The following is a 24223-nucleotide window of genomic DNA, read 5'->3' as shown; positions in this document are numbered from 1 at the left end:
TTTTTTTTTTTTCCTTGAAGTGATAATCTTTATTTTGGTGAACTTTTTAAGGCCAAACACATTAAGCATATACACAAAATGACTTTAACACATCAAAAACAGTTTTGTGAACTGTGATCTCATTTTTATTTTATAGTGTCCTGATCATTTGCTATATTTTCTTTCATTTACTTACTTTTTCAAGTCAGCTCTATGCCCAACAGTGGGGCTTGAACTCACCACCCCAAGATCAAGAGTCACATGCTCTACCAGGTGCCCCCATATACTTCATTATAAATGAGTCTGGGTGATGTGGAATTCACAGGTAGTAACTGAGATATAGTGGCGTAAAACCACAGGCGCCTCAAGCGTTTTATTCCCACGCTGTTGGCACCTGAGTCCTCCTATTTTGGCTGAGGTCAAACGCAGAGAACATGTTAGCATCACTCCCGGGATGTAATGTCATCTTCACTTGACAGGGATTTTTAAATACCACAACATACATTACGTCTACAATATTCAACTTAAAAGTATTAATTTTTGTTTTGGACATTCTTCTTCTTCTCCTCTTTCTAACCAGCAGAAAGCTGGCGTCTCTGAGATGGAGGAGGAGAGAGAAGGATGTCGAGCTGAAGACACTTAGGGCTGGAGGGAGAACGAGCGTGTTCTCTGCTCCAGGCGGAACACTCGTTCTCGGTCACCCCTTCCTGAGTGTCTGCTCATCACGTATGCCGTGACGACGTCGGGGTCGTTACCTGAGTGGTGTGGCTCTCTCTGTGTCTCTGAAACGATGCGGTTGTGCAGCTCATCGCAGACAGACTGGAGAATCCATCATCTTCAGGTAAACCTACGGAGGCCAACACCAACAAGCAGGTAAGGGTCCTTTCCCCAAATGAGACAAGCTGTGTACTTACTGGAATAATCGCAAATTGTTAGAATTCGTGGATTGAAAGGATGGTCCGTAAATGCTCCTGAATCACCAATTTCCCAAGGGAACACGAATTACTGCTGCAGCGCCATTTAATAAAAGAGGAAATACCCTGGAAAAAGCAATAAAGTAGTAACGAAGATGTGTTCCACGGTGGCGCATAGGGAGGAGAGAGGTGCGGGGGCGAGGGAGACTTCTAGAGACTGAAGACAGTTCGGTGAAGCCGTGATGGTGGAGGGAGAAGCATGCGGACAACACAGGGTGAACGGGGTCCTTGAACCGCCGGAGGGAAGCTGAGGTCCCCGCAGGAGACATCAGTGTGGCTGTGCATTCACAGCGGACCGATTCCTAACCAGCCACAGGGGGTCAACAGCAGTGTGAGGAAATTTACAGCCCCCCCCAAAGTAATACAGAAATACCCGTGAGGCCCCGCAGGGTTTTACCGACAACCCCTCGCGAGAGAAGCAGGGTTTCTCGACCTCAGTACGGCGGACACTTTGGACCGTCTCCCTCCCTGTCGTGGGGCTGTCCTGCGGAGGGTGTCCGGCAGCCCCCTGGTCTCTACCCCGTATGGTAGTAGCCCCTCAGCAGCTGTGATAGCCACGGATGCCTCTGGGAGGCCGAATCAGGCCTGCCTGCACACCCCGGGGGGACAGCGATCAAACAGCATCACAGGTAACTTGCTGATAAAAATGAACACTTGAGGCAAGAAAAGTCACCTGATGGGATGAACTCAATCCAGAGACCTTAAATTATGAAGTGATTGCTGCTCTTACCTAAAATCATAATTAACCAGGACGGTGTAATTGATTAAACATACACAGGCTTCCTAAATGAAAGATCATTAGCAAATCACGGTACACTTTTGCAATTACAGGAGTGAGTGAGCTCCTCAGGGAAGTCCACAAGACCCCCTCAACACATAACGAGGCCCCCGGTCAATCTTCCTGTTACATATACGAATGCCTGGGCACGGACAGTTTCGCTTCGTGCAGACTGGGGCCACCACCTGGGAAGTGACAGGCCTACAGTGGGGGTCATGGGGGAAGACGGGTCCCGGCCGGAAGCAATGGCAATGTCTGAAGTTGGCGAGGGCACACTGGATTAGAGACTGGTGTAGCAGGTGTGGGACAGGGGCCAATCACACGGGTAGAGAGGTCTGGAATCCAAACCAGGTGGACGGGACGATGGAAATCTGAGCTCGGTCACAAGCTGGGATTCCAGGCAATTGGATAAGCAGACAGTCCACAGACGTCTGATGCTGTTTTGTAGGCAATGGAAGGCACCATGGGTCTCTGAGAGGGGTCTGTGATGAGATGCCATTTTACCTGAGTGGTGCACTAAGAGGACTTTCTCACCTGTTGACTGAAGAAATCACGGATCCCAGAACCTGTGGCAGGGTCAGCAGGGTGGGGACAGATGGTGCCCGTGCAGGGCAGGTGAATGTGTGGGGATGGAGAGCCGGGTGCAGAGGGACGGTGGGGGAGAAGGAAGGGGTGCTGGCAGCCTTGGCGTGCGTGCTCTCTCCTCCCGGTCATGAAGGTGCAGGTGGGAGGAGCAATGGAGACCCACCAGCCCGGGGTGCCGAACACCCTTGCTGCTTGTAGCAAACAGGTGGGAGAAGCTCACTTGGGCCGCTATGCCCAGGGACTGGGAGCCAGAGGATCGGGTCATAGCTGGGAAGCACTGAGGCCATTAGAAGGCGGAGGTTTGTTTTGTTTTGTACCAATAAAATATTTTATCTTGTTGCCATATCAGAAACAGTACATTTTAAAGGCAAATGATCTAAGAATGACAGCAAAAGAAAAAAGAAAACCCATGAGGGAAAAAATGGATTAGTACCTCTATTTGAACATTTAAAAATAAATATGTGCTCTATCATAAAGATAAAATGCAAACTAAAAAAGAACAACACAGAACATTTCAAGGCACTAAATAAAAGGCTCTATTATTCTTAAAACGTCCTATAAATCAAAATAAGGGACCCGCTGTCAGAGTTTAAAATATGGGCAAAGAGTATGTATAGCAAGGGAAGAGAGTAAAGAAGCACTAAGTAGTAACCCTAAAAATAAGCAATCAATCAACCAATATTCAAAGAAATGCACACAGAAGTACAATAACTTACCCACGGTATTTATCAAGATAACAAGCGGCACAAAACTTTTTATTACAGAAATCTCACACACAGATAAAACTAAAGAGAGGACAGTGAAACTTCTTGTGCCCATCACCAAACTTTGGGGTGTTCATTATTTCAACCCTGTTTCATTTACTTCTCATTATCTTAAAAAAAAAAAGGCTCTGGCAATTGTGTCATCTCACCTGTCAATTCGTGAGCACGAGTCTTTCTGCGGGCAAGGTGTTTCCTCGTGCAGCTATAGTGTGCTACGCAAACGCCCCAGAAAAGCCCCCTGGTCTCGGGGCAGAGAATTCTACTGTGTTCCTGTTGAGCTGAAGGTTCCTTATCCATGGTGGGTGGGGGGCATCTAAGGTGAATCGGAACGTTTATTTGTTCACTTCCACGGAAGGCTTCTATCCCAGAAGACGGCTCTCGCATTTTCACGAGCGTGCTCTGGTCTTCTTGTGGTCACAGCCTTCTCCCAGACCGCATTCTGAGGTGGTAATTCCCAGGGGATGCAGTTCTCCACACATGCTTTCCATGGCAGCAACAGTGGGCCTCAAAATGCCAAGATGCCCACTTGCCATGAGACCATCATTTTTAGGAGCCATGCTTGTCCAAATGATAGCAAGGGCTAGGGTCTTCTGAAACTGTCCCCATCCTGCCCCCAGAGACGGCGCTCTTCTGTTCAAAGAGAGCAGGCAGAGGCTGGGGGAAGGCATTCCCTGCCCGCTGATGGGGGCCACGTAGGAGAGAGCAACACTCCATAGAACATGCCGCTCTGCGCTGGGGCTGGGCACAGTCATCGGCCTTGATCGAGGGTCCAGGTGGAGGGAAGAGGCTCTGTGCTCCCTCTCCTTGTGTAGGGAGTGCTTTGTAATGAATCCCTCCCCAGGATACTCAGGGGGAGTGGCGTTTAGGACATTCTCCCCATCCTGTGTGGCGTGGATCCAGACCCTGGACTTCCTTGAGATTTGTGAGGGGACGTTGAAAAGGGAGAGCTCTGTGGTGCTGAAGTCTGCACCTAAAACCCTATGGGTTTATGTAGAGTCTTCCCAGAACAGAAGCCTGGGGCAGGCGGAGAGGGCGGTGTGGCTCTGAATCTTATGTAATGAACCAGTTGTTCGTCACAGTTCTGCCCAAACCCAAGTTTGTTTAGTCAACAGCAACGGGGTTTGATTCTCCTCTCATGTCCCCCCCACTTACCAAGTACCCCTCATCTTTTGTGAAATTGGACATCCGTGTTCCTCTATCTCTGATTGTTTATTCTGTTTCTCCATGTCTGCCCTTCTCAAGGGATATTTCTCAAAACTTGGCACTCTGCATGGTTTTGCTGTCAGATTTTCCCCTCACTTCTCTTGAAATGTTTTCCTCTGATCCTATAAGTGATTTCCACTTCTCCAGCTTCCTGGGAAACTCTGCCTTTTTTATCTTTCCATCCTGGAGCTCCCCTTCAACTCCCGAACTATAAGCAACGTCTACGTAACAACCACCTACAGCCGGAAGTCCCTCTTGGCTCCTGAACTTCAAATCCAACCCAGAGAATAAGCCTCCTCTTTGTTTTGTTTGTTTGTTTGTTTATCATTTTTTTAAAGATTTTTTTATTCATTTATGTGTCAGAGCTAGAGATAGCCAGTGAGAGAGGGAACACAGCAGGGGGAGTGGGAGAGGAAGAAGCAGGCTCATAGCGGAGGAGCCTGATGTGGGGCTCGATCCCACAACGCCGGGATCACGCCCTGAGCCGAAGGCAGACGCTTAACCGCCGTGCCACCCAGGCGCCCCAAGCCTCCTCTTTGAACTTCGTTTCTAACTTCTGTTGCGGACTGCCCTGTTCTCTGGTCCAGAGCCTCAACATCTTGGATCACCCTCACCCCCCTCTTCTTGCCTCCTGTACCAGCCCATTCTCGAAGCCCCTCGTTGGGGTGCACGGCCTGCGAAGGCTCGGGTGGGAGAACACAAAACGGCTATTCCCAGCTAAAGTTTCTGTTCCACTGCTCACTCTGAATAACACAGTCAGGGAAGTTTCTCCCAAATAGCAGGTAGCACCCCACCCCCTTCAAGCCAGGACTACTCTTCCAGACTCTTCGAATTGGCATTCAACGCCCCGTGTGCTCCTGCCACTTCCTCTCCCGTCTTAGTTACTTATCTATTCCATCGAAGCATCCCATTCTCATCCCGCCACAAAGATACTGTGCAGTAAATCTTCTTCCCTGGAAGGTGTACCCTTCTCGTCTGAATCTCATTCGTTTTAAAAATCCCAGCCCTCACCAGGAGCATCCCGAACAAGCCCAGCCCACGGGAATCTCCTTCTCCGTGTGGAGGCAACAGAACACTCATTATTTATGTGATTGATCCGACACTCGTCACCAGCTGCCGTTCTGTGATCTCTCTTGAAATGTATTGTTAACACTCGATGTGTGCTCTCTTGTCGCACAGACCGCATCATGAGTTGCTTAGATTTCCTACAGTTCCAGGTGCATTCATTGCACAACGCCTGCATGCAACTGGCACTTAATAAATGCTTTGATTGACTGATGTGCACCTGCCCTTCTCTAGGCTTCTTCCTGCCAATCTGTCCTTTATATTATTTTGAATCCTCTAACCCTCCAAGGAATAAAAACAGAGCCTTCCTGAAACCCCACCCATCTATCCCAATTTCCATTCATCCCAGAGGCTCCAAACTATAATGTCTGTCATCACACCGAATCCCAGTGCAGGCCACCAAAATGACACTTGGCGTGTTTGACTATGCATGTGTGTGTACTGGGGTCTGTGTGTAAATGAGTCATTAGGCATTGCTTCTAGCATTATAGTCTGTAGGCTCTCAGATGAATTAATTCACTGCCACGTACCTCATTGAAATCATGCATTTTTGCTTTGACTGGATACATTTTCGGTAATCGTCTAGCCCCCAAATATCTGAGCTTTTATGATCTCTGGCTAAAGGTAATGTTTATTGAGCACTAACTTGTGCTGGCCCCATTGTACTAAACCCTCATAACAATCCCATAAGGCAGGGCCTTGAACTATACCCATTTTCAAGATGAGAAAACTGAGCACCGGACAGATTAAGAATTTGCTCTCAGGCATGGGGTTAGTAAGCACCAGAGCCGGGGTCTGAACACAGGTCAAATGCAACAGCACCAGGAAAGACAGTGTCAGCATTTCAACCCAGCCATTTTGAATCCTCACTCCTCAACTAAGCGGAGGAAACTTAATTAAATGAGGTCCAGATGAGCAATTATTTAAGATGACTTGAAACTATTTTTAGCCAGAAGGAGTGGGGCAGGGCTTTCTAAATGCCCAAGGAGCCAGCTTTCTTTGCAAAGCTACCTTCTGCTGCTGAAAATGGGTAATTGCACGATATTCCAGATTGTCAGTTAGCCTTTGAATCAGACAACAGTATGAGTTCCAAAGAATCTGTACAATTCCCATAAACAAAGTGATGTTGTAAAACGTATATTTGAATGTTTTTACAGGCTCAAGCGAGAGGATCGTTTGCCAGCATTCTGGATCTATCTCGAGCAGGGCTGACAAAAGCCATTTTTAGATGTTTCCAGAGTCACTGTGGTTTGGTGCCCCAGCGGTGCTGGCATCGATATGGTGCTGGAGGCTATGCAGAGAACGCAGAGCTCCTGGTCCTCCAGATGGTCCCTCCCAGTCCTTCCCTGGGGAAGCCCTTTATGTCACACATAATCCTTACTGCGCACTGAGGAAAAACGTAAGGCAGATGAAAAAATCTTCACAGAACGATAAATGTAAAATCAAATGTAATGACTGCCTTCTTTAATTGCCATTTGTTCTCCAATGCCCAGCAATATCAAGTATATTCATTGAGCAGCAAGGAAGAAAATCATACCGGACATAAAATGGTCTAGCTGGAATTTTTTATATCCTTATTTCCCCACAAAATAAACATCTTTATACTCACAATATTTTGTGTGATGCAACTAAAATGTCCTAACACTAAAAACTGTTCTTTAATCTAATGATAAATAACCACAAGTCCGGGGAATAATTAAGTATACCAAAAAAGATCTAAGTCTGTGTTCACATCAGTAAAAGGATGGCAATTAAAGTAAGTGATAGCTATAATTACCCACACATAGCTATATTTCAGCAAATGGACAAACAGATAATTACTTCTGGGAAGCAGAGCTGGCATGCAGATACTGGCGTTCGAGAGAGATCATTTCCTAGAAAATAACACTATTTCTGATTCGATTAGAATTTCAAGTTATTTTATTTTATTTTATTTTATTTTATTTTTTTTTAAAGATTTTTTATTTATTTATTCAACAGAGATAGAGACAGCCAGTGAGAGAGGGAACACAAGCAGGGGGAGTAGGAGAGGAAGAAGCAGGCTCATAGCAGAGGAGCCTGATGTGGGGCTCGAACCCGTAACGCCGGGATCACGCCCTGAGTCGAAGGCAGACGCTTAAACCGCTGTGCCACCCAGGCGCCCCTCAAGTTATTTTAAACATTTATTTCCATCTTGTGCCTTTATTTAGAAAGCACATTGACTATACGTTGTGAATTAGGCATCAGGACTAGGAACCGCCTTCAGGATTTTAATCATCACCTACATACCATGTACTGCACGTGTGTAATACTTTTCAGCTTGTATCACACCGACAAGAAGACTTTCTGACTCTGCGCCCTGCACAAACTCGCCAGTTCCTGTGGAACAGGCAACACTGTTCCAGTCGGTACGTGCTTACCCAGTGCCAAGTATCCAGGGCATTGTGCTGGATATCGTAGTAATCATGGGGAGGTTGCAGGAACCCAGACTTTCATGGTGTTCGCAAAAGTGGACCAACATAAACATGTCGAGAAGCTTTGAAGGACTGAAATCCCAATTGAAATAATTTTCCTTTTGTGCCTGTAATTCCTGAGATTTCCAAGTGATTGTCAATTAATGACAACACAGAACTGGTTTTATTTTAAAATCTGGTCCCTCTAAGATTGAAGGGGTAATATATATAACCGTGTTCCAGGGCTCGAGCATTTGTGACAGGCTGAAGTTTAGAAGTCTGAGAGTCCTAAATATTTAATTTGATATTATTAATTTCAGGCAATGGAGTCCACAAAAACTTCCATTTTGGTTTAGAGGATTTTTGTTTGTTTGTTTGTTCCATTGGTTTTTGGTTTTACTTTGATTTTTAGAGTAAAACTCGGCTTTTTTGTTGTTGTTGTTTCTGTTTCTGGTTTTTTTTGTTTTTTGTTTTTTTTTGTATTAGGCTTTTCCAGGACCATTGTCCAAGCCATAGCTTTTGGCTTTTGAGTCAAGACACAGACAAATGAAATGATTTGGTGACATCAAGTTTCTCTTTTCTTTTTCTTTATAGTACAATTAATGTCATCCAAGGTGAGCTAGGGAGAAGCATGGGCTGAAATTTTAGCAAAAGTGAATGAGTATATGGTCATCTTTCTTAAATATTCATGTATTCAGTTTTTATCATTTGAACATATTTAAATTTCTTTCTTTTTTTTTTTTGGTGGCAATCTTTAAACGCTTCAAAATTGTGAGCAAAACAGGAATTACTTTCTTACTAAATCCATGCAGCCCTTGTGGAAAATGCTTCTATCACAAACTTGCTGGCTATTGCTGTCACTCAAATTCCATTTTTATTACTTTAGGAATACTTCATTTCAACATAAGAGTATACAATGTTTTTGTAATCTTTACCCTTCCAAAGGGGTAGCATCAGAGATTTCGAAAAGTAACCATTTTAAGAGAAAGACTGCATCTTTCTATTTCTAGCTAAACAGATACACGTAAGTCTGAACATCACACATTAACACGGAGAGTTTTACAAAATGCCTATTTTAATCAAGTTGGAATAATACATCATAAACAGTGTTGTTTTAACGGTGGGCGATTGGGAGCGAAGTCTGCTCTCCAGCACACAGGGCTTGGTTATTGTCCAGGAAGGTGGAGGGCCATACACTGAGCACACTTAAGGGCTAGCTGTAAGCCAAGCAGATCCGAAGCGGATGCTCTGGGCTCTTGGGAGCCTGTGTCATTCTGGGCCGAACTTTCGTCTGTTTGCAGTGGTAACACAATTTGGTAAGGGCCATTTTTTTTTCTAGAAGTCTTTGCTGCTGGTAGAAAAATACTTCTGTATCTAACTGATGTCACTCCCCCCTCCCCCACTGCACCAAAAAGCCTCTGCTTTGTGACCTGCTTCTTTTTGTTTGTTTGTTTATTTATTTATTTTAGAGAGAGAGTGTGTGTGTGTGTCTGTGTGTGCACGTTTGGGGGGAGGGACAGAGGGAGAGCGGGAGAGAGAATCCCAAGCAGACTCCCCACTGAGTGTGGAGCCCGATGCAGGGCTCAATCTCATGACCCAGAGATCATGAACTGAGCTGAAATCGAGTCAGACGCTTGACCGACTGAGCCACCCAGGCGCCCCGGGACCTGCATACTTCTGATCATTATTTGTAAACCTTGCTTACTATGGCGGGGTAAGATGTGTAAACACATCTGGGTTTTTCTCCGTGTGTGATTCAAGCAATCTTTCTGAGTGCCAATAGAGAATTGCCACATTGCTCTGGAGAACTCCATGCTAAGCTTGAATAAACCCAGCCCCGACCAACGACCTGCTTCCATCCCCGCCCCCCACCCCGGCCCAATGTAATGTGTGACTTGTGATGGGAATGGCCCTGCCTGGGTTTCAGCCTATACCCACTCTCCTCCTCCTGCTTCTGACATAGGGGGTGAGCGCGTGTGGGTAAGCAATACGCTCAACGGGGAAGCTATGGTCGTCAGCCTCCCTGTGTTCCCTTGGACCTTGACGGAAGCCTGAGATAGCATGGGGACCACCCACCATCCTGGATGCATGACACGCACTCTCCATTCCCCCTCTGTTCCCCTCTCATTCTCTCTCCCTCCTGTCTTTTCTCTTTATCTTTTTAACTCGTGCAACTGTAACTAGCACACGAGTCAAGAAACAGGACTGTGCCAGCCACTCAGAAGCCCCCATCAGCCTCTCTCCCAATCACCAAGGGTCCCTCCTCCTCCAGAGAAAGCCCTGTCCTGTCCTGGGCAGCAGTCCCTTCCCAGGGTCCCTGTGTGCCCGAGCCCCTCGTCGGTCAGTGCTGCCGTTCTGCAGATGTGCAGTGAACAGTATCTCCGTGCTCTTCCGGCGCGTTTCTCTAATTCCCCACGAAGGCAGACTCTGAAAAAGGCTTACGTGCCTATGTGCCTATTCATGTCCCTCGCCCAATTTCCTGTTCAATTGTCTTTTGTTTTGTTTTTAAGTAAACTCCGAATATGACCCTTTGTTGGTTAACTGTGTTGAAAATACTTCCTCCAATTATATATATATGTATATAATTTTTTTTCCTTTATGGTTAGCACTCTTTTGTGGCCTGTTTACAAAGTCCTTCTTTCTTTTCCTATCTCTGAAGTTGACAAAAATCCTATATTTTCTTCAACAAATTTTATTATCTTACATTTGACACTGAGATCTATAATCTACCAGAAATCTCTTGTGCATATAGCATGAAGTAGGTGTCAAGTTTATTTTTTTTCCTCCTCACATGAATAGCAGCTGATTATTCTTCCCCCAGTTCCCTGCAATTCCAAGTTTGTCATAAATTAAGTGGCTATTTATGCAAGCTGGGAAGGTTTTCTTTCTTTCCCCTTCTGTATTCCTGGTCTCTGGAAGAGTTTCTCTAACACTGGCATTCCTTCACTCTTAAGATTTTGAGACAACTTACTGGGAAAGGCATTTGGGTTTTCCTCACAGAAAAGTATTCAATTACAACTTCAATTGATTTAATATTCATGTTATTATTTAGCTTTCCTATTTTTTTGGTTCATTTTGGTTAGTTGCAGCTTTCTTTTTTTTGAGAAATGTGTCTGTTCATCTAAATTCACAAATACATTTTGGCATAAACTGTCCGTAATATACTCATTACCATTTTTCAAGCTCTGGAAGGTCCGGGGCAGGTCCCCTCTTCATCCCTAGAGCTGGCCATCCATGCCATCTTCTTTATTTCTCTCCTATCCTTGCAAGAGAGTTTTCTGCTTTATTCGTGTTTCAAAGATAAATTTTTTTCAAAGAACCAACTTTTGGTTTTGCTGTTTGTTATAAATTTCAATAACTTAGTTCTTACCTTTATTATATCTTTCTTTCCACTTCCTTGGTATTTCATTGTTGCTCTGTTACTAACTTGTTGCGATTTGAAAAACCGATTTTTGGCCTTTTTTCTTTTGCAATACAGATGTTAAAAGACATAAATTTCCACTGATGAAGACATTAGCGGCATCCCACAAGTTCTGTTCTATTTTCATTGTCATAAGTTACAAGTTTTCCTTCTTTGTGATTTCTTCCTGAATCTACTGATTCCATAGAGATGTCATTTGGAACTCCCAGACAGATGAGAATGGCTGTTTTTAACATCTGCATCACATACCTTTCCCGGTTCCGTTCCTTTACACTCAAATTTTTACCATCCTCACGTTTTACATGCTTTTCAGAAATCTTAGGCTTTAAAATATGTTATTAATGGATTTATCTTTAATGTGAATTCACACTAAATGAGTCCCTTAAAGTTTCTTGGCATTCAAGCTTAGTTATTTTCAGAAGTGCTTTTATGCCTGCTATCTACGACCTTTCTTTCTATTTGTCTTGTGTGTTTTTTTTTAAGATTTTATTTACGTATTTGACAAAGAGAGAGAGAGCACAAGCAGGGGGAGCAGCAGGCAGAGGGAGAGGGAGAAGCAGGCTTCCCATTGAGCAGAGAGCCTGATGTGGGACTTGATCCCAGGACCCTGGGATCATGACCTGAGCTGAAGGCAGGTGCTTAACCACTGAGCCACCCAGGTGCCCTGTCTTGTTTTTCAGATAGCTCTGGCTCACCTCTTTTTTGCCATCTTTTGGGTGGACTGACTTTTATTATTCTGTTTTACTCTATTAGTTTGGAAATTACATACTCCACTCTTATTCCTTAGGTGGTTGCCTTTGAAATTACAGCCTGTGAGTCTGCGTTACCCGCATGTGATAGTAAACCCCGCTCCGCACTGTCCTGATTTCGCTGGCTTTATTTCCTGTTCGTTTTTCCCGCGTGTATCTCTGAACATTCTGGGTCTGCCCCACACTTAATTCTTCCAGTTTTTATTTTTATTTTTTCTAAAACTGCCTTAACTCCTTTGTATCCTTACAGAAGTTTTTTTTACTGTGTATGAAAAAAACCTAGATTGGCAGTTATTTGAGCCCATTAAATATGTTACTTCATTGTGTTTGATTTGTCTTTGAATTGCTGCTCCTTCGAATTTGTCTTTTTTTTTTTTACTTGTGGCTGCTTTTAATATTCACTCTTCATTAGCAGTGTTTCACTACGAGATGCCTAGGGGCAGTTTTCTCTTTATTTATGCTAATCAGGCTTTGGTTTTGTTTTGTTTTAACAAAAGTCACATTTACAGGCAGAAAGATGTACACGTGTATAAATTTCTAGGAACACAGCCTTCCTGCTTGTGGATAACTCTTCAGGCCCCTCTGCAGTCTGCTATGGTCTGAATGTTTGCGTCCCCCCACCCCCATTCATACGTTGGACTCCTAACCCCCAAGGTGATGGTCGTAGGAGGTGGGGCCTCTGGGAGGCCATGAGGTCCCGAGGGTGGGGTCCTCACAGTTGCGGTTAGTGCCCTTATGAGAGAGACCCCGGAGAGCTGGCTCCTTCCTTCCCACCAGGTGACGACACAGCGGGAGACAGGCAACCTGCTGCGGGAGAGGGGCTGCCCTTGGAGCTGAGCTGCTGGCTCGCTGACTGCAGACACCCCAAGCTGTGAGCAGTATGTTTCCGCCATCTAGAAGCCACAGCAGGCCACCCCCTGCCACACGCCCAGCCTGGGGCAACCGAGCATCGGTTTTCTGTGCCTATGGTTTCGCCTCTTCCAAACAGCGTGTGCACGGAATCGTGCTTGTCATCTTTGACTCTTTCCTCACTTAGCGCAACGTGCTTGACAATCACTCATTTCATTGCACGTATGGGTGGTGCCCCCCCTTTCATCTTTGCACTCTTTATGCATGTGCTAGTCAGCCTGTAACGTGGCCCCCGTGAGCCCACCACGAGCCACCACACCTGATACAACCTGCTCCATCGAGGGGACCGGATGCCCGACCTGCTTGCGAGGAGCAGAGCAGTGAAGCCCAGGGCTTCTGCACAGGTGCTCTTCCTCGCTCTCTCACGGCCTGCGGCCCCGGGGCAAGCCAGCTGCCCGGGCGTGAGCCCCCCTTAAGGAGAAGCCCATGTGAGTGAGCTGGGCAGAGGAGGAGGCCTGCTGGTGGCCATGGAAGGGATCTCAAAGTCGCACCCTCTCTCCATCAAGCTTCCAGATGACTAGAACTCTGGCCAACAGTTAGCAGACAGCTGCCTCACAAGGGACCTTGAAACAAAGGCCCTCAGCTCAGCCACAGCCTGACTCCTGACCCACACAAGGTATGAAATAACAGCCTTCTGGTGAAGCAGCCTCTGGGTTCTGGGGGCGGTGGGCAGCTGGTGGCGAGTTTACAGAGCAGTAGAGAACCAACACAATCCAGTCACCCGTTGAAGGGTGTCCATTTTCGATGATGATCAATGAGGGCACAATAAATATTTGCACATGGGTATCCGCGTACGCACGGTGTTCCCTGCTGCCCGTGTAATCTCTCTTCTTTCTCCAGAATTCCAGCAACTTTCTCAGCACGCCCTTCCTGCCTCCAAACTGTGTTCCAGAATCCCTGATCTTCTCTTGCTTCTTTGTGTTTCATTCCGTAATTTTCTCTTCCAGTAATTTATCTTCCAGTTCCCCAGGTTTTTTTTCTTTTTAAATGACTGTGTCTAATTAACTTTAAACTCATCCTCTATTGTACTTAATTTTATGACTATTTCTCAATTTCAGAATTTCCATTTGACACGTTTTTATAGTTTCCCATTTCTGCTCATTCTCATTCCTTCATCTCCTTGGGCACAGTGAACATACTGGCTTCAAGTGTGTGCTTTTGAACTCCGATCTTTTGGGCTCCCGTGGACATACTGCAATGGACTGCTATTTCTGCTTGTTAATTTTTTATCTTGTTTTCTGTTGTCATATGTCTGGTTTTTTGATTGTGTGTTGAATAATATATTTGAAAAATGGTTTGTTACATCATTTTGAAGCCTCTGATCCTGTAATTGTCCTTTGGGACACACACACACACACACACACTCTCTCACACACACACACACACGCACATTTCCTCCCAGGCACTTTTGGGCCCTGTCAGTCGTGAAGGACGTCCATCCAATGTCAGGGGTTGAGATAATTCATAGCTGAGCTATGGTTTCTAGTTGGGGTACACCCAGCCCTTAGGAGGAACACTCAAGGCTCCGACCCATGGCCTTGGCAGAACCTGGACTTAGTCTGTCCCCACAGTCCCGGAGGCTGTCAGAAGTCCAGTCTGAGTTCTGAGCTGGCTTCTATGGACTAGGAGAGTGCTCTGAATGTCCCTTGGAGAAAAGCCTAGAACGAAAGCTTCCTTGCTTGGTCCCCACTGCATTCCATGGCCTTGGCAGACCCTGGACTTAGTCTGTCCCCACAGTCCAGGACGCTGTCAGAAGTCCAGTCCGAGTTCTGAGCTGGCTTCTATGGACTAGGAGAGTGCTCTGAATGTCCCTTGGAGAAAAGCCTAGAACGAAAGCTTCCTTGCTTGGTCCCCACTGCATTCCATGGCCTTGGCAGACCCTGGACTTAGTCTGTCCCCACAGTCCAGGACGCTGTCAGAAGTCCAGTCCGAGTTCTGAGCTGGCTTCTATGGACTAGGAGAGTGCTCTGAATGTCCCTTGGAGAAAAGCCTAGAACGAAAGCTTCCTTGCTTGGTCCCCACTGCATTCCATGGCCTTGGCAGACCCTGGACTTAGTCTGTCCCCACAGTCCAGGACGCTGTCAGAAGTCCAGTCCGAGTTCTGAGCTGGCTTCTATGGACTAGGAGAGTGCTCTGAATGTCCCTTGGAGAAAAGCCTAGAACGAAAGCTTCCTTGCTTGGTCCCCACTGCATTCCATGGCCTTGGCAGACCCTGGACTTAGTCTGTCCCCACAGTCCAGGACGCTGTCAGAAGTCCAGTCCGAGTTGAGCTGGCTTCTATGGACTAGGAGAGTGCTCTGAATGTCCCTTGGAGAAAAGCCTAGAACGAAAGCTTCCTTGCTTGGTCCCCACTGCATTCCAAACCCCTTCCTCAGTCTCTTCTTCCCTGGATCTCATTGCCGTAAATAGTTTTCTAGTGCCTTTAGTCAGATTAAACAACAATGGAAGTTTGGGCCAACTTTTCTGGATGTTCTCAGGAAAATCTCCCCAACAGCCATGGTCTGCTTTTATATGTGAGAGAAATATATTATTTGTTTAAGCCACTATTTATTAGATAGTTTTTGGATACACACAGTCTAACCACTTTCTAGATGATACATTCCTCGATATACTCCAGTTAAATACTTAAGTCCAGTTCGGCGTTTACCATAACTTCAATATTATTTTCCCTCACACTAATCAGGTATGAGAAGAAAAAGGTATTTTTTAAATTAAAAATATCGTTCGAGCAAACCCATCTCCTCCTTCTGTTCCGTAAAATCTCATTTTATATTGGTTCCCACATATCAAATAGTTCACAACAATCTCTGAAAAGTCAACTAACACCAAATCCAACTGTAATTCTTTAACCTAACCAATAAAATGCTACAATATATCTTACAGTGAAGTTATGATCTATGCTCCAGCTTGTAAGCCCCCTTCATTTTTACGTTTCAAATCCATTCTCCCTAGAAAGGTGATAGAACTTAATACTTTCATCTATTTACTTCTGAGTTTAAAAAGCACTTACCATTTGAGACAGAATTCCCATTTTCAGCAGTGATAGCACTCGAGAGTGAATTAGATAATTGAATTCCATGGTTATTTGCATTTCTATCTTGAGTCTCAGATGCAATTTCTGATCTACCAGCATCATCTCGGCCAGTTAGGTTCATGTTAGTCTCAAAACCTAAAATAAATTTTAGAAAGGATTGTTCTTTTTGGATAAAATGTACCAAATAATTTAATAAAATAGTAGAAGAAAATAATAAAACTCATCAAATGAAACATTAATTACATTTGAAATAGTAAATTAATAATCATCCTTAATTAAATTTATGGCCTACAAAATCTTCACCAAATCTTGCCACAACACTCTTAAACATAATGGGAAATATTAAGTGGTGATAATTAATTTCATAATTTATTATTTTCAAACATATCTATATAGAATTTTTGATGTCAGAGTCTAATAACTTGTCATTAGAGCACCATCTGTCTTGAGGACGTTGTTTCCTAAAAGAAACATGGAAATAAATTCATGTTTCAGAAGTTTTCTCAATTATTAAATTAAGTAGAGACCCTTGTATAGGCTTAAAAAATTAAGAAATAGGGCGCCTGGGTGGCTCAGTTGGTGAAGCGTCTGCCTTCAGCTCAGGTCATGACCCCAGGGACCTGGGATTGAGTCCCACATCGGGCTCCTCACTCAGCAGGGGGTCTGCTTCTCCTTCTGACCTTCCTCCCACTCGTGTTCTCTCTCTACTTTCTCTCTCAAATAAAAAAAATCTTACAAAAACTATTTTATAAAAAATAAGACAATAAGAAATCTACTTTCAGTAGCATTACAAAGCTTGTTACGACCCATTTAGGAGAATTAAGCTTCAAAATGCTGCCTCTTCCTCTGTACACTAACGTTACCTAGTCGTTCGCTGCACGTCCCGTGTTGAGTGCTCAGAGACTGACGAACACAGAAGCCATCGTCCAAATTAGGCTGCAGAGCCAAATGAAGCTGCTTTTTTTTTAACTATGTAGCAACAACAAAGTAAAACGTAACGAACGCCAGGGTTTGGAGCGATGTCTCCTGCGTTATCCGCGGACGGGGTCTACAAAGGACCAGAGCACAGCTGTCTACCATGGCGGCAGGTGCGGCCTGGCCCCCCTCCCCTCTCCTCTGCTCTCTCAGAGTCAGGGCCCCTCCCTCGGGCTGGCCTGGTGTGCCTGGGATCGGCTCCTGCTTCCCCAGGGATGTTCCGGAGGACTTCCCTGCAACATCGAGGGTGAGCACGCTGCGTCCGCTCTTTGTTGCTACACAGCACATTCGGACGCCTTCAGGTCAGGCGTTTCTGAGGTTTCAGGCTGACAGATTATTCAAAAGGGATAAAAGGCATGATTCGATTTATTATACTTCACATATGGAAGAACAGTTTATCTCCAGTGATCCCAAAGGAGGGATGGAGCGGGGAGGGAGGATGGAGGGAGGAAGGGAGGGAGGGAAGGAAGGAAGGAAGGATGAATTGAAAGAAGGAAGGACAGATGGAGGGAAGAGGAGGAAGGAGGAAGGATAGAGGGAGGGAGGGAGAAAAGGAAAAAAGGGAGAAGGCCAGCCCTCCAGAGCTTGCCTCTCCAGGCTGGTCTTGACGCGATCCTTTCTAGCTCTTGCCTCAAGATGTGATCTCCTCCTGCCTTGAGCCTCACACTCACACAGCACTACAGGCTGTAGCCATGTAACCAGACGCTCCATCCTGACCCATTTCCCTGCTTTGCTATCCGCACTCCCGGCAGCGAGAGTGTCCCTGTCCCCACCAGTGGGGCTCGTCAAATGAGCCACCGGGACCCATCACTTATAGGTGGAGCATGCCGCACAGAGGAGCCGGGTCTGCCCCACGGGAAGGGGTGCTGCTGTCTAGAGCAGGGGATGCTGGATGGATAGAATGGAGGCAGAACAGACACGGCTTTGAAAACCAGGTGGGAGTGTTGAGATTTAAGCGACCAGGGAGCCCCTGCAGCTCCTGGCTCCCTGCGCTTAAGTGGAAAAGCTTTGGCTCAGCCAGTGTGCGTGAGAACAGTGATGACACTGAGAGCAGGTGACTGGAAAAACACCTGAGTTCTTGACATAGAGCAACACTGACCCGGCTGGCACTGAAAAACCAGGTATCTCGTTCGGTCGCCTCTAGTTTGCCTTTTAAAGAAATCTGGAAGTTAGTAACACAGGGTTGGCTTTAAACTGTCTCCGGACACAGATACTCATCTACCTTTCTTCAAGCTATTTTTCTCACTCGTTAATTCTGTAGTTTATTGAAGGCCTCCGATGTGTTCGCACTCTTCAGGTGCCCCGCATGCTGAAGTGACCAGGACAGACCGATGGCTTGCGGCTCACCTCCCACACACAAGCAGAGACTTCCTGGCTGGGTACAAACCCTCAGGGGCAGCGGGGGTGGGCGGTCGCCGTGTCAGGTTGTGTGGTCAGGGAAGCATCTCTGGGGCTTCACTGAGGCTCAGAGAACCGGGGAAAGAACTGGCCACGTAGAAAGACAACATTCCACGTGTGTGAAGACCTGAAGCAGAAAAGCTCATCTTTTTGAAGGAACTGGGAAGTCGCGTCCAAGTGAGTTGAGCACGTGGAAGCAAAGGGCAGCTGCTTTTCTGTGGCTTGATTGGATGCCCGTGCCTCAGTGGTAATGAACTGGGAACCGTAGGTTGAACATTGTACCCCAGCCGCTAACCTAGAGTTGCAACATCAACACAGACGTCTCTGCTTTGGGGTTATCCTTACTCATGCATATGAATTGTGGGCACGGTTCTTGGCTTACTAAATTCTGTGTCAGCCTCTGCTCATCAACACCCTTGCTCCAAGTGAAATCCAAACACGTCAAAGCATCTGTGCCCCGACTTGTTTCTGCCTGGATTCAACCACAACGAGGGGTGAAGACAGAACCCTCCACGGTTTGATTCTGCTCTGAAGGGTCATGAGCAGTTGTGATGCTCCTTGTTGAGAGCGTGCCTGTGACCCTGGTCTCGGGCACTGGAGGAATGACAGCCGCGAAAAGTCCAGAGGACGCAGGCACTGAGTCCGAGGCCGGCTGTGTTACAACAGCACAGGCACAAGAAGCATACTGCCTGCAGAGTCCTAGAAGGAATGATCCAGAGCAAAGTTGTGCGGCCTCTTCATGCCTCCAAGCAGTGGCCACTGGGATTTGGAGGGTGAAGAAAAGTCAGTCACAGTCACACCAAAAGAAAATATTTGAGACTCTGCGTAAATCTAAGCAAACAAGTAGAGGAGGGAGCGCTGTGCAATCCCGTAGGAAGACTGAGGGCGCGCCTGAGTCACTCTGCAGCTCGGGTCTTGTGTAATCAGTGGTTTGCGTGGCTCAGTGGCATCCTCCGGTTGGGTGCTCCGCGAGAGTCGGCCTGAATACCTGTGCTGTTTTCTCTCCGCCCGTAAACAGATTTCTCTGTGACCCCTGCCCGGTGCTGTTTGCACAGGTACAGGAGAAGTGAATCACACCGCGATCTGACTCAAAGATAAAGCCGTGGCCTTTACCCTGGGTTACGATTGTTAAATACAAGTATGCAATGTGGACACAGTTAGGTTGAATCTTAATCTAGTGGGAGAGTTCTAGCAAATCTCTAAATGCAAATACAGCAAGAATTTCAGCTTTGCTGTGTTCGTTTTTATATGACTAAAATACCACACTGGGGTGGGTGTGATCCTTTGAAAACTGGTTTTCAGGAGAAGGTGATATTGCCCCCAAGGGACATTTGGCCGTGTCTGGAGACGTTGCCAGCCCTCACCCCGGAGGAGGGGGTTGCTGCTGGTATCGGGTGGGTAGAGGTCAGAGGTGCTCTGAAGCCCCAGCAAGGCGCGGCCAGGTCCCGTGATGAGGAATTCCTGCCCACGATGCCCGTGCAGCTGAGGTCAAGAAACCTTGCTTTAAAACCTAAGTCAGATCATGCCATTTCCCACTCAAGTCTCTCCACTGGTTTCTATTTCATTTAGATTGAGATCCCATGGCGTCTCCTGGTTGAGACCATCCACCACCTGATACTCTGCTTGCCTTGGACCCCATTTCCAACTACCCCCTTGGCACGTGTTTCTGGTACCATCCACGAACACATCTCACTCTCCAGAGAGAGCCTGGAGCTGGTGCTGTTCAGGCTCTGCTGAAATCAGACCACCTTCCAGAAGATGGCACCTTGCTCTGCTCCAGCTGTCTCTGTCCCTACTCCCTGCCTTAGCTTCCTGTGGGGTCCTTCTTGCTGCAGACGTAGCACATCCCCACCGTCTGTCTTCTGTGTGCCCCTTCTGCAGTGCAGGCACAAGGAGCGTGAGTGCCATGTGGGAGCCTAGAAAGGTGCCTGCACATAGTAGGTGCTCAAGAAAATCTTTGTCAACAGAAAGGGAAAACAGAATAAATGATCAATGAATCACCACAACAAAACTGCTATAGAAATTTTTGTTTTCTAGCAGGAAACTACATGTTTGCAATTAAAAGAGTTGACAGATTTACTCAACTGAAGAATCCATGTGAATGATTATGGACAAATCTCAGTAACCATTTCTCCTCATTCACACGAGATTACTGGAAACATGAAAGGACTTCCACTGCTAACAGACATTTGAGTTTCTAATCTCTACTTATTTAAAATTATGAGGTAAGGAAAATTTCACATTGTGCAAGGTGAAAATTTTCCACGTATTCAAAGGGCCAGAGCTGTGTGCTTTCCACCTGCGCATTAACGTGAGGGCAAGAAAGGACTTTGGGATATTTGAAATCTATTCCTGACCCACAGCATGCATTCAGGTTTTCACTGTTGGGTTACCAATTATCACTGATAAATATTTCATCCTTGTCCCACCGATATGCAAGGTTCATGTGTGCTCAGTTTTTAAAAAAATCTTACTGTACATGGCTTTGTGACCTCTAATCTCAGAAAATTGCAATCAGTTTGACAAGTATTGGCTGTGGCATCTTGGTGCCTAGAGATGGTCAGAGGTGGGTTGACCAGGAGTCTATGGAGTGCTGAGCACGGACCCCAACCTCACTTGTAAAGGCCACGTCCAAGACCCAAGTGCCAGTCAGTCAGTCAATGGATGCACAGTTAATGCTTGCAGAAGACAGCTTTGGTCGATGTGTGCTTTGCTTATTTCCTCATCTTAAAAAAATGTTCCATTCATTCCCTAAATGTTTGTCATTTTTATTCTTTTTCTTAAAGATACCCCACACCTGCCGCCATGGTATAAGCTCCAATGTTCAGAAAAAACAATGGTCTGGATAGCATTTCTTCCTTGGAGCAGAAAGGAGGGGAAGGAGAGGACAGAGAGGAGAGGAGGGGAAGGAAAAGGAGAAGAGGGGAGGTGAGAGAGGAGGAGGGGAGGGGAGAGGAGAGGAGAAGGGAGGAGAGGACAGAGGGGAGAGGAGGGGAAGGAAGAGAGAAGAGGGGAGGTGAGAGAGGAGGGGAGGTAGGCAGGGGAGAGGAGAGGAGAGGGGAGTCGGGTTCCGCACACTCTGCGGGCATGTTTGCAGCTTATGCACCATCACCGGAGCGGGGCCCAGCCAGTGCTCAGGTAAGGGCATAACATAAAGACTGCATTTTTAAAATGCTATTACTCTAGCAAAACTGTGTCGAGCTGGATAAGGCTGGAGGAGAGCTCAGAGACAGGAGCGGGGAGCATTTAGCCTAGGGCAGAGGCAGCCTGGGTGGTCAGGGAGGTCCTCCTTGCAGGTCTCTTGGAGCTGAGGGACTGGAGTAAGTCAGCACCAGCGAGGCGCCTGGACCCAGGGCAAGTTGGGGCTGTGCATATGGACAGTCAAGTGACAGCTGCATGCCCGAGGGTGAAACTGAGTCGCAATTACTTAGCTGAAGCATTTATTGGGACTGAAAGAATGTGTGTAGAGGAGACCCAAGCATCTCTTAGTAGGGAGAGCTCTTGCAGGGGAAGTGACGTTCCTGGGAGAGGGGCAGTGGAAAGCAGGGCACAGTGCCTGTGGACACAAACAGGCAGGTGTGGGCTCGGGGGCGGGGCGGGGGCGGCCGAGGGCAGAGGGAGGCTGACAGCAACGCATGCCGCAGAAAGGTCACAGAGAATGAGTAAGGAATGAGCCACAGAGTGTTTCTTTAAGAAGAATGCTTAAACACATCATTTCCCTCTTGGTTACCTTAACTTGAGATAATTTTAGAGTGTATTTTGGAAACATAGGAGACAGGATCCAGGTTTCAGTAACGCAGGAGAAAAACAAACTATCGCTGTTTGACTGATTTAATACCGAGAGTGCCATGCAAGGCAGAAAAAATGTGAAAATACATTTTAAACTCATTACTCATGCTGGCTCTAATTCATTCCGCAACTCTATAGGAAAATTCCTCTCCAGAAAGGCTACTGCATGGAGGGAACCGCTTGTTTTTTCCTCTTTGGCATTAAGGAAAGGCACAAACACTGGAGACGTGGCTGGCATAGTCCTGCTACTTCTCAAGTTCTTGTTCCTAAAACTCGGGAGTCCCAGCTAGACTGTGCTTGCAGACACACATANTGGAGGGAACCGCTTGTTTTTTCCTCTTTGGCATTAAGGAAAGGCACAAACACTGGAGACGTGGCTGGCATAATCCTGCTACTTCTCAAGTTCTTGTTCCTAAAACTCGGGAGTCCCAGCTAGACTGTGCTTGCAGACACACATAGATGTGCGTGATTGAATCTGGACGGGATCACTTAGACCCCAGATCGGCCTCTAGTGTGTGAGTTACAAGGAACAATGTCTCCTACAACTCGGATTTTTCTAAAACCTTACATTATTGCATGTGAGGAAGAACTAAAAAGAAGGATTCAGCACCCCCACATTGCCCTGCATTCTGCTATAACAAGCTTCTAGGAAGTGAATTAAACTTTTTAAAAAAATACATGCTAGCAAAACCCAAACATACAGCCTACTGCTTCAGAGAAAGACAAATGTCAAGTGTGAGGGTCACCTGGACCGTGTCTGATCCTAACCTCAAATAAGCAGACAGACCTCCCGTGTGGGCTGGTACCACAAGACATGAGATGGGAGCGGAGTGGGTCTTCCTACAGTGTGTCCGCTCACGCGGAGGGGTGCACGCGCATCTGTGTGTGTTTTGTACAGCGCACCCAGCCATGTGAATCAGCCTTCATCATTCCCTTGCTGACAGTTGCAGAAATGTATCAAGAGCGGGCTTCAGTGTCTAACAGTCAGGGAGGCCGGGGGACAGAACACTGGGCTTCCGTGCAGTTACCCTTACGACACAGCCACGTCCCACAATTTGCTTGCATTTCTATAGGAACCGATGACTTACGAAACAGAAAAAATAGAGCACCCTAGCAATTGCAAAGGATGGATGGGTTGAGAAAANATAGAGCACCCTAGCAATTGCAAAGGATGGATGGGTTGAGAAAACATAATTGCCCGAGGCTACTGACCTTAAAAGCTTAGCGCCAGCCCCCAGCACACCTTCCTACTTTTTAATGACCCTTCAGAAATCGCCACTCTTGAGTAGATCAAAATTCCTCTTAAGTTGTGTTTTAGGCATTCTTCTGCGGCAGGAAGTGCCACCAACACTTATCCTCTGGGTTAAGTGGGGTAGAATGGAAATGCTTCCTTGTCCCCTACTCCTAACTCCTGCCACCCACTCCCCTGCCAAGTGCAAGGAGAGGGTTTGCGCTAGAAACGCCAACTGAATCAGGAAATAGAGTGATATCTTCAACAACATATGTGCTGAGCAGGGGAAGAATGTATTGATAGTAAAGCTAAAAAATGACTGTCAGTATAAATAAGGTTTTTAGAACCCAAAAAATGCACAGAAAATTATGTTGTGCCAATTTTCTTTTAAATTTAACTAACTGGATCCTTTTGTGCCCATCTATTCTGTCCCTGCCATAATGGGAAACAAATCACGCCAATTCCTTCCCTCTCCGCGTACTCGGGTAGCTTGCCTCTCCTATAATTAGCCGAACAAGCAACATCTAAACACCACGCTGGCCTGGCCCGGAGACCCATTCCTCATGTATAATTTCATAGGTCACGCGGTTATTTATATTGCTGTTATTTTTACATTTCTTGAGTGCCAGGTGGTAATGTAAATCCAGGAGTCGTGGAACGCAGCGTCTGCGAGCAGCTCCGTCGGCCTGGGCAGCTCTCGTTGAGGTGAATGGGTCCTGCTCGCTTTCTCCAGAAAGCAAAGGTGAGGAGGATAACCTTCTGCTCTCTGATGGGGAACACGCAGGATTTGTGACACCGGCGTGGTGTCACGGATGGTAAGTGAGTGAAAAGGAGGAGGAGTGGAGGAGCCCCCCACGCACCCCCCAGCTCCCGCACCCTTGCTTACGTGAATAACCAATACCCACCCGCAGATCTTACAGAGCCTAAAAGAACATTG

General features: G+C 46.5%; 1 protein-coding gene across 1 annotated transcript in view; it reads right to left on the bottom strand.

Annotated features, from left to right (window-relative positions):
* MYO16 (myosin XVI) overlaps positions 1 to 24223 on the bottom strand; it is a 484344-nt gene that overhangs the window by 24174 nt on the left and 435947 nt on the right. The window contains 2 exon segments of the mRNA XM_034665464.1: positions 735 to 826; positions 15870 to 16028. Of these exon segments, the coding sequence (XP_034521355.1) occupies positions 735 to 826; positions 15870 to 16028 (251 nt within the window).

This window comes from Ailuropoda melanoleuca, chromosome 7 (assembly GCF_002007445.2).
Source record: "Ailuropoda melanoleuca isolate Jingjing chromosome 7, ASM200744v2, whole genome shotgun sequence".
NCBI lineage: Eukaryota > Metazoa > Chordata > Mammalia > Carnivora > Ursidae > Ailuropoda > Ailuropoda melanoleuca.
Note: the sequence above shows the minus strand (reverse complement) of the source record. Positions and strands in the feature narration are given on the sequence as shown.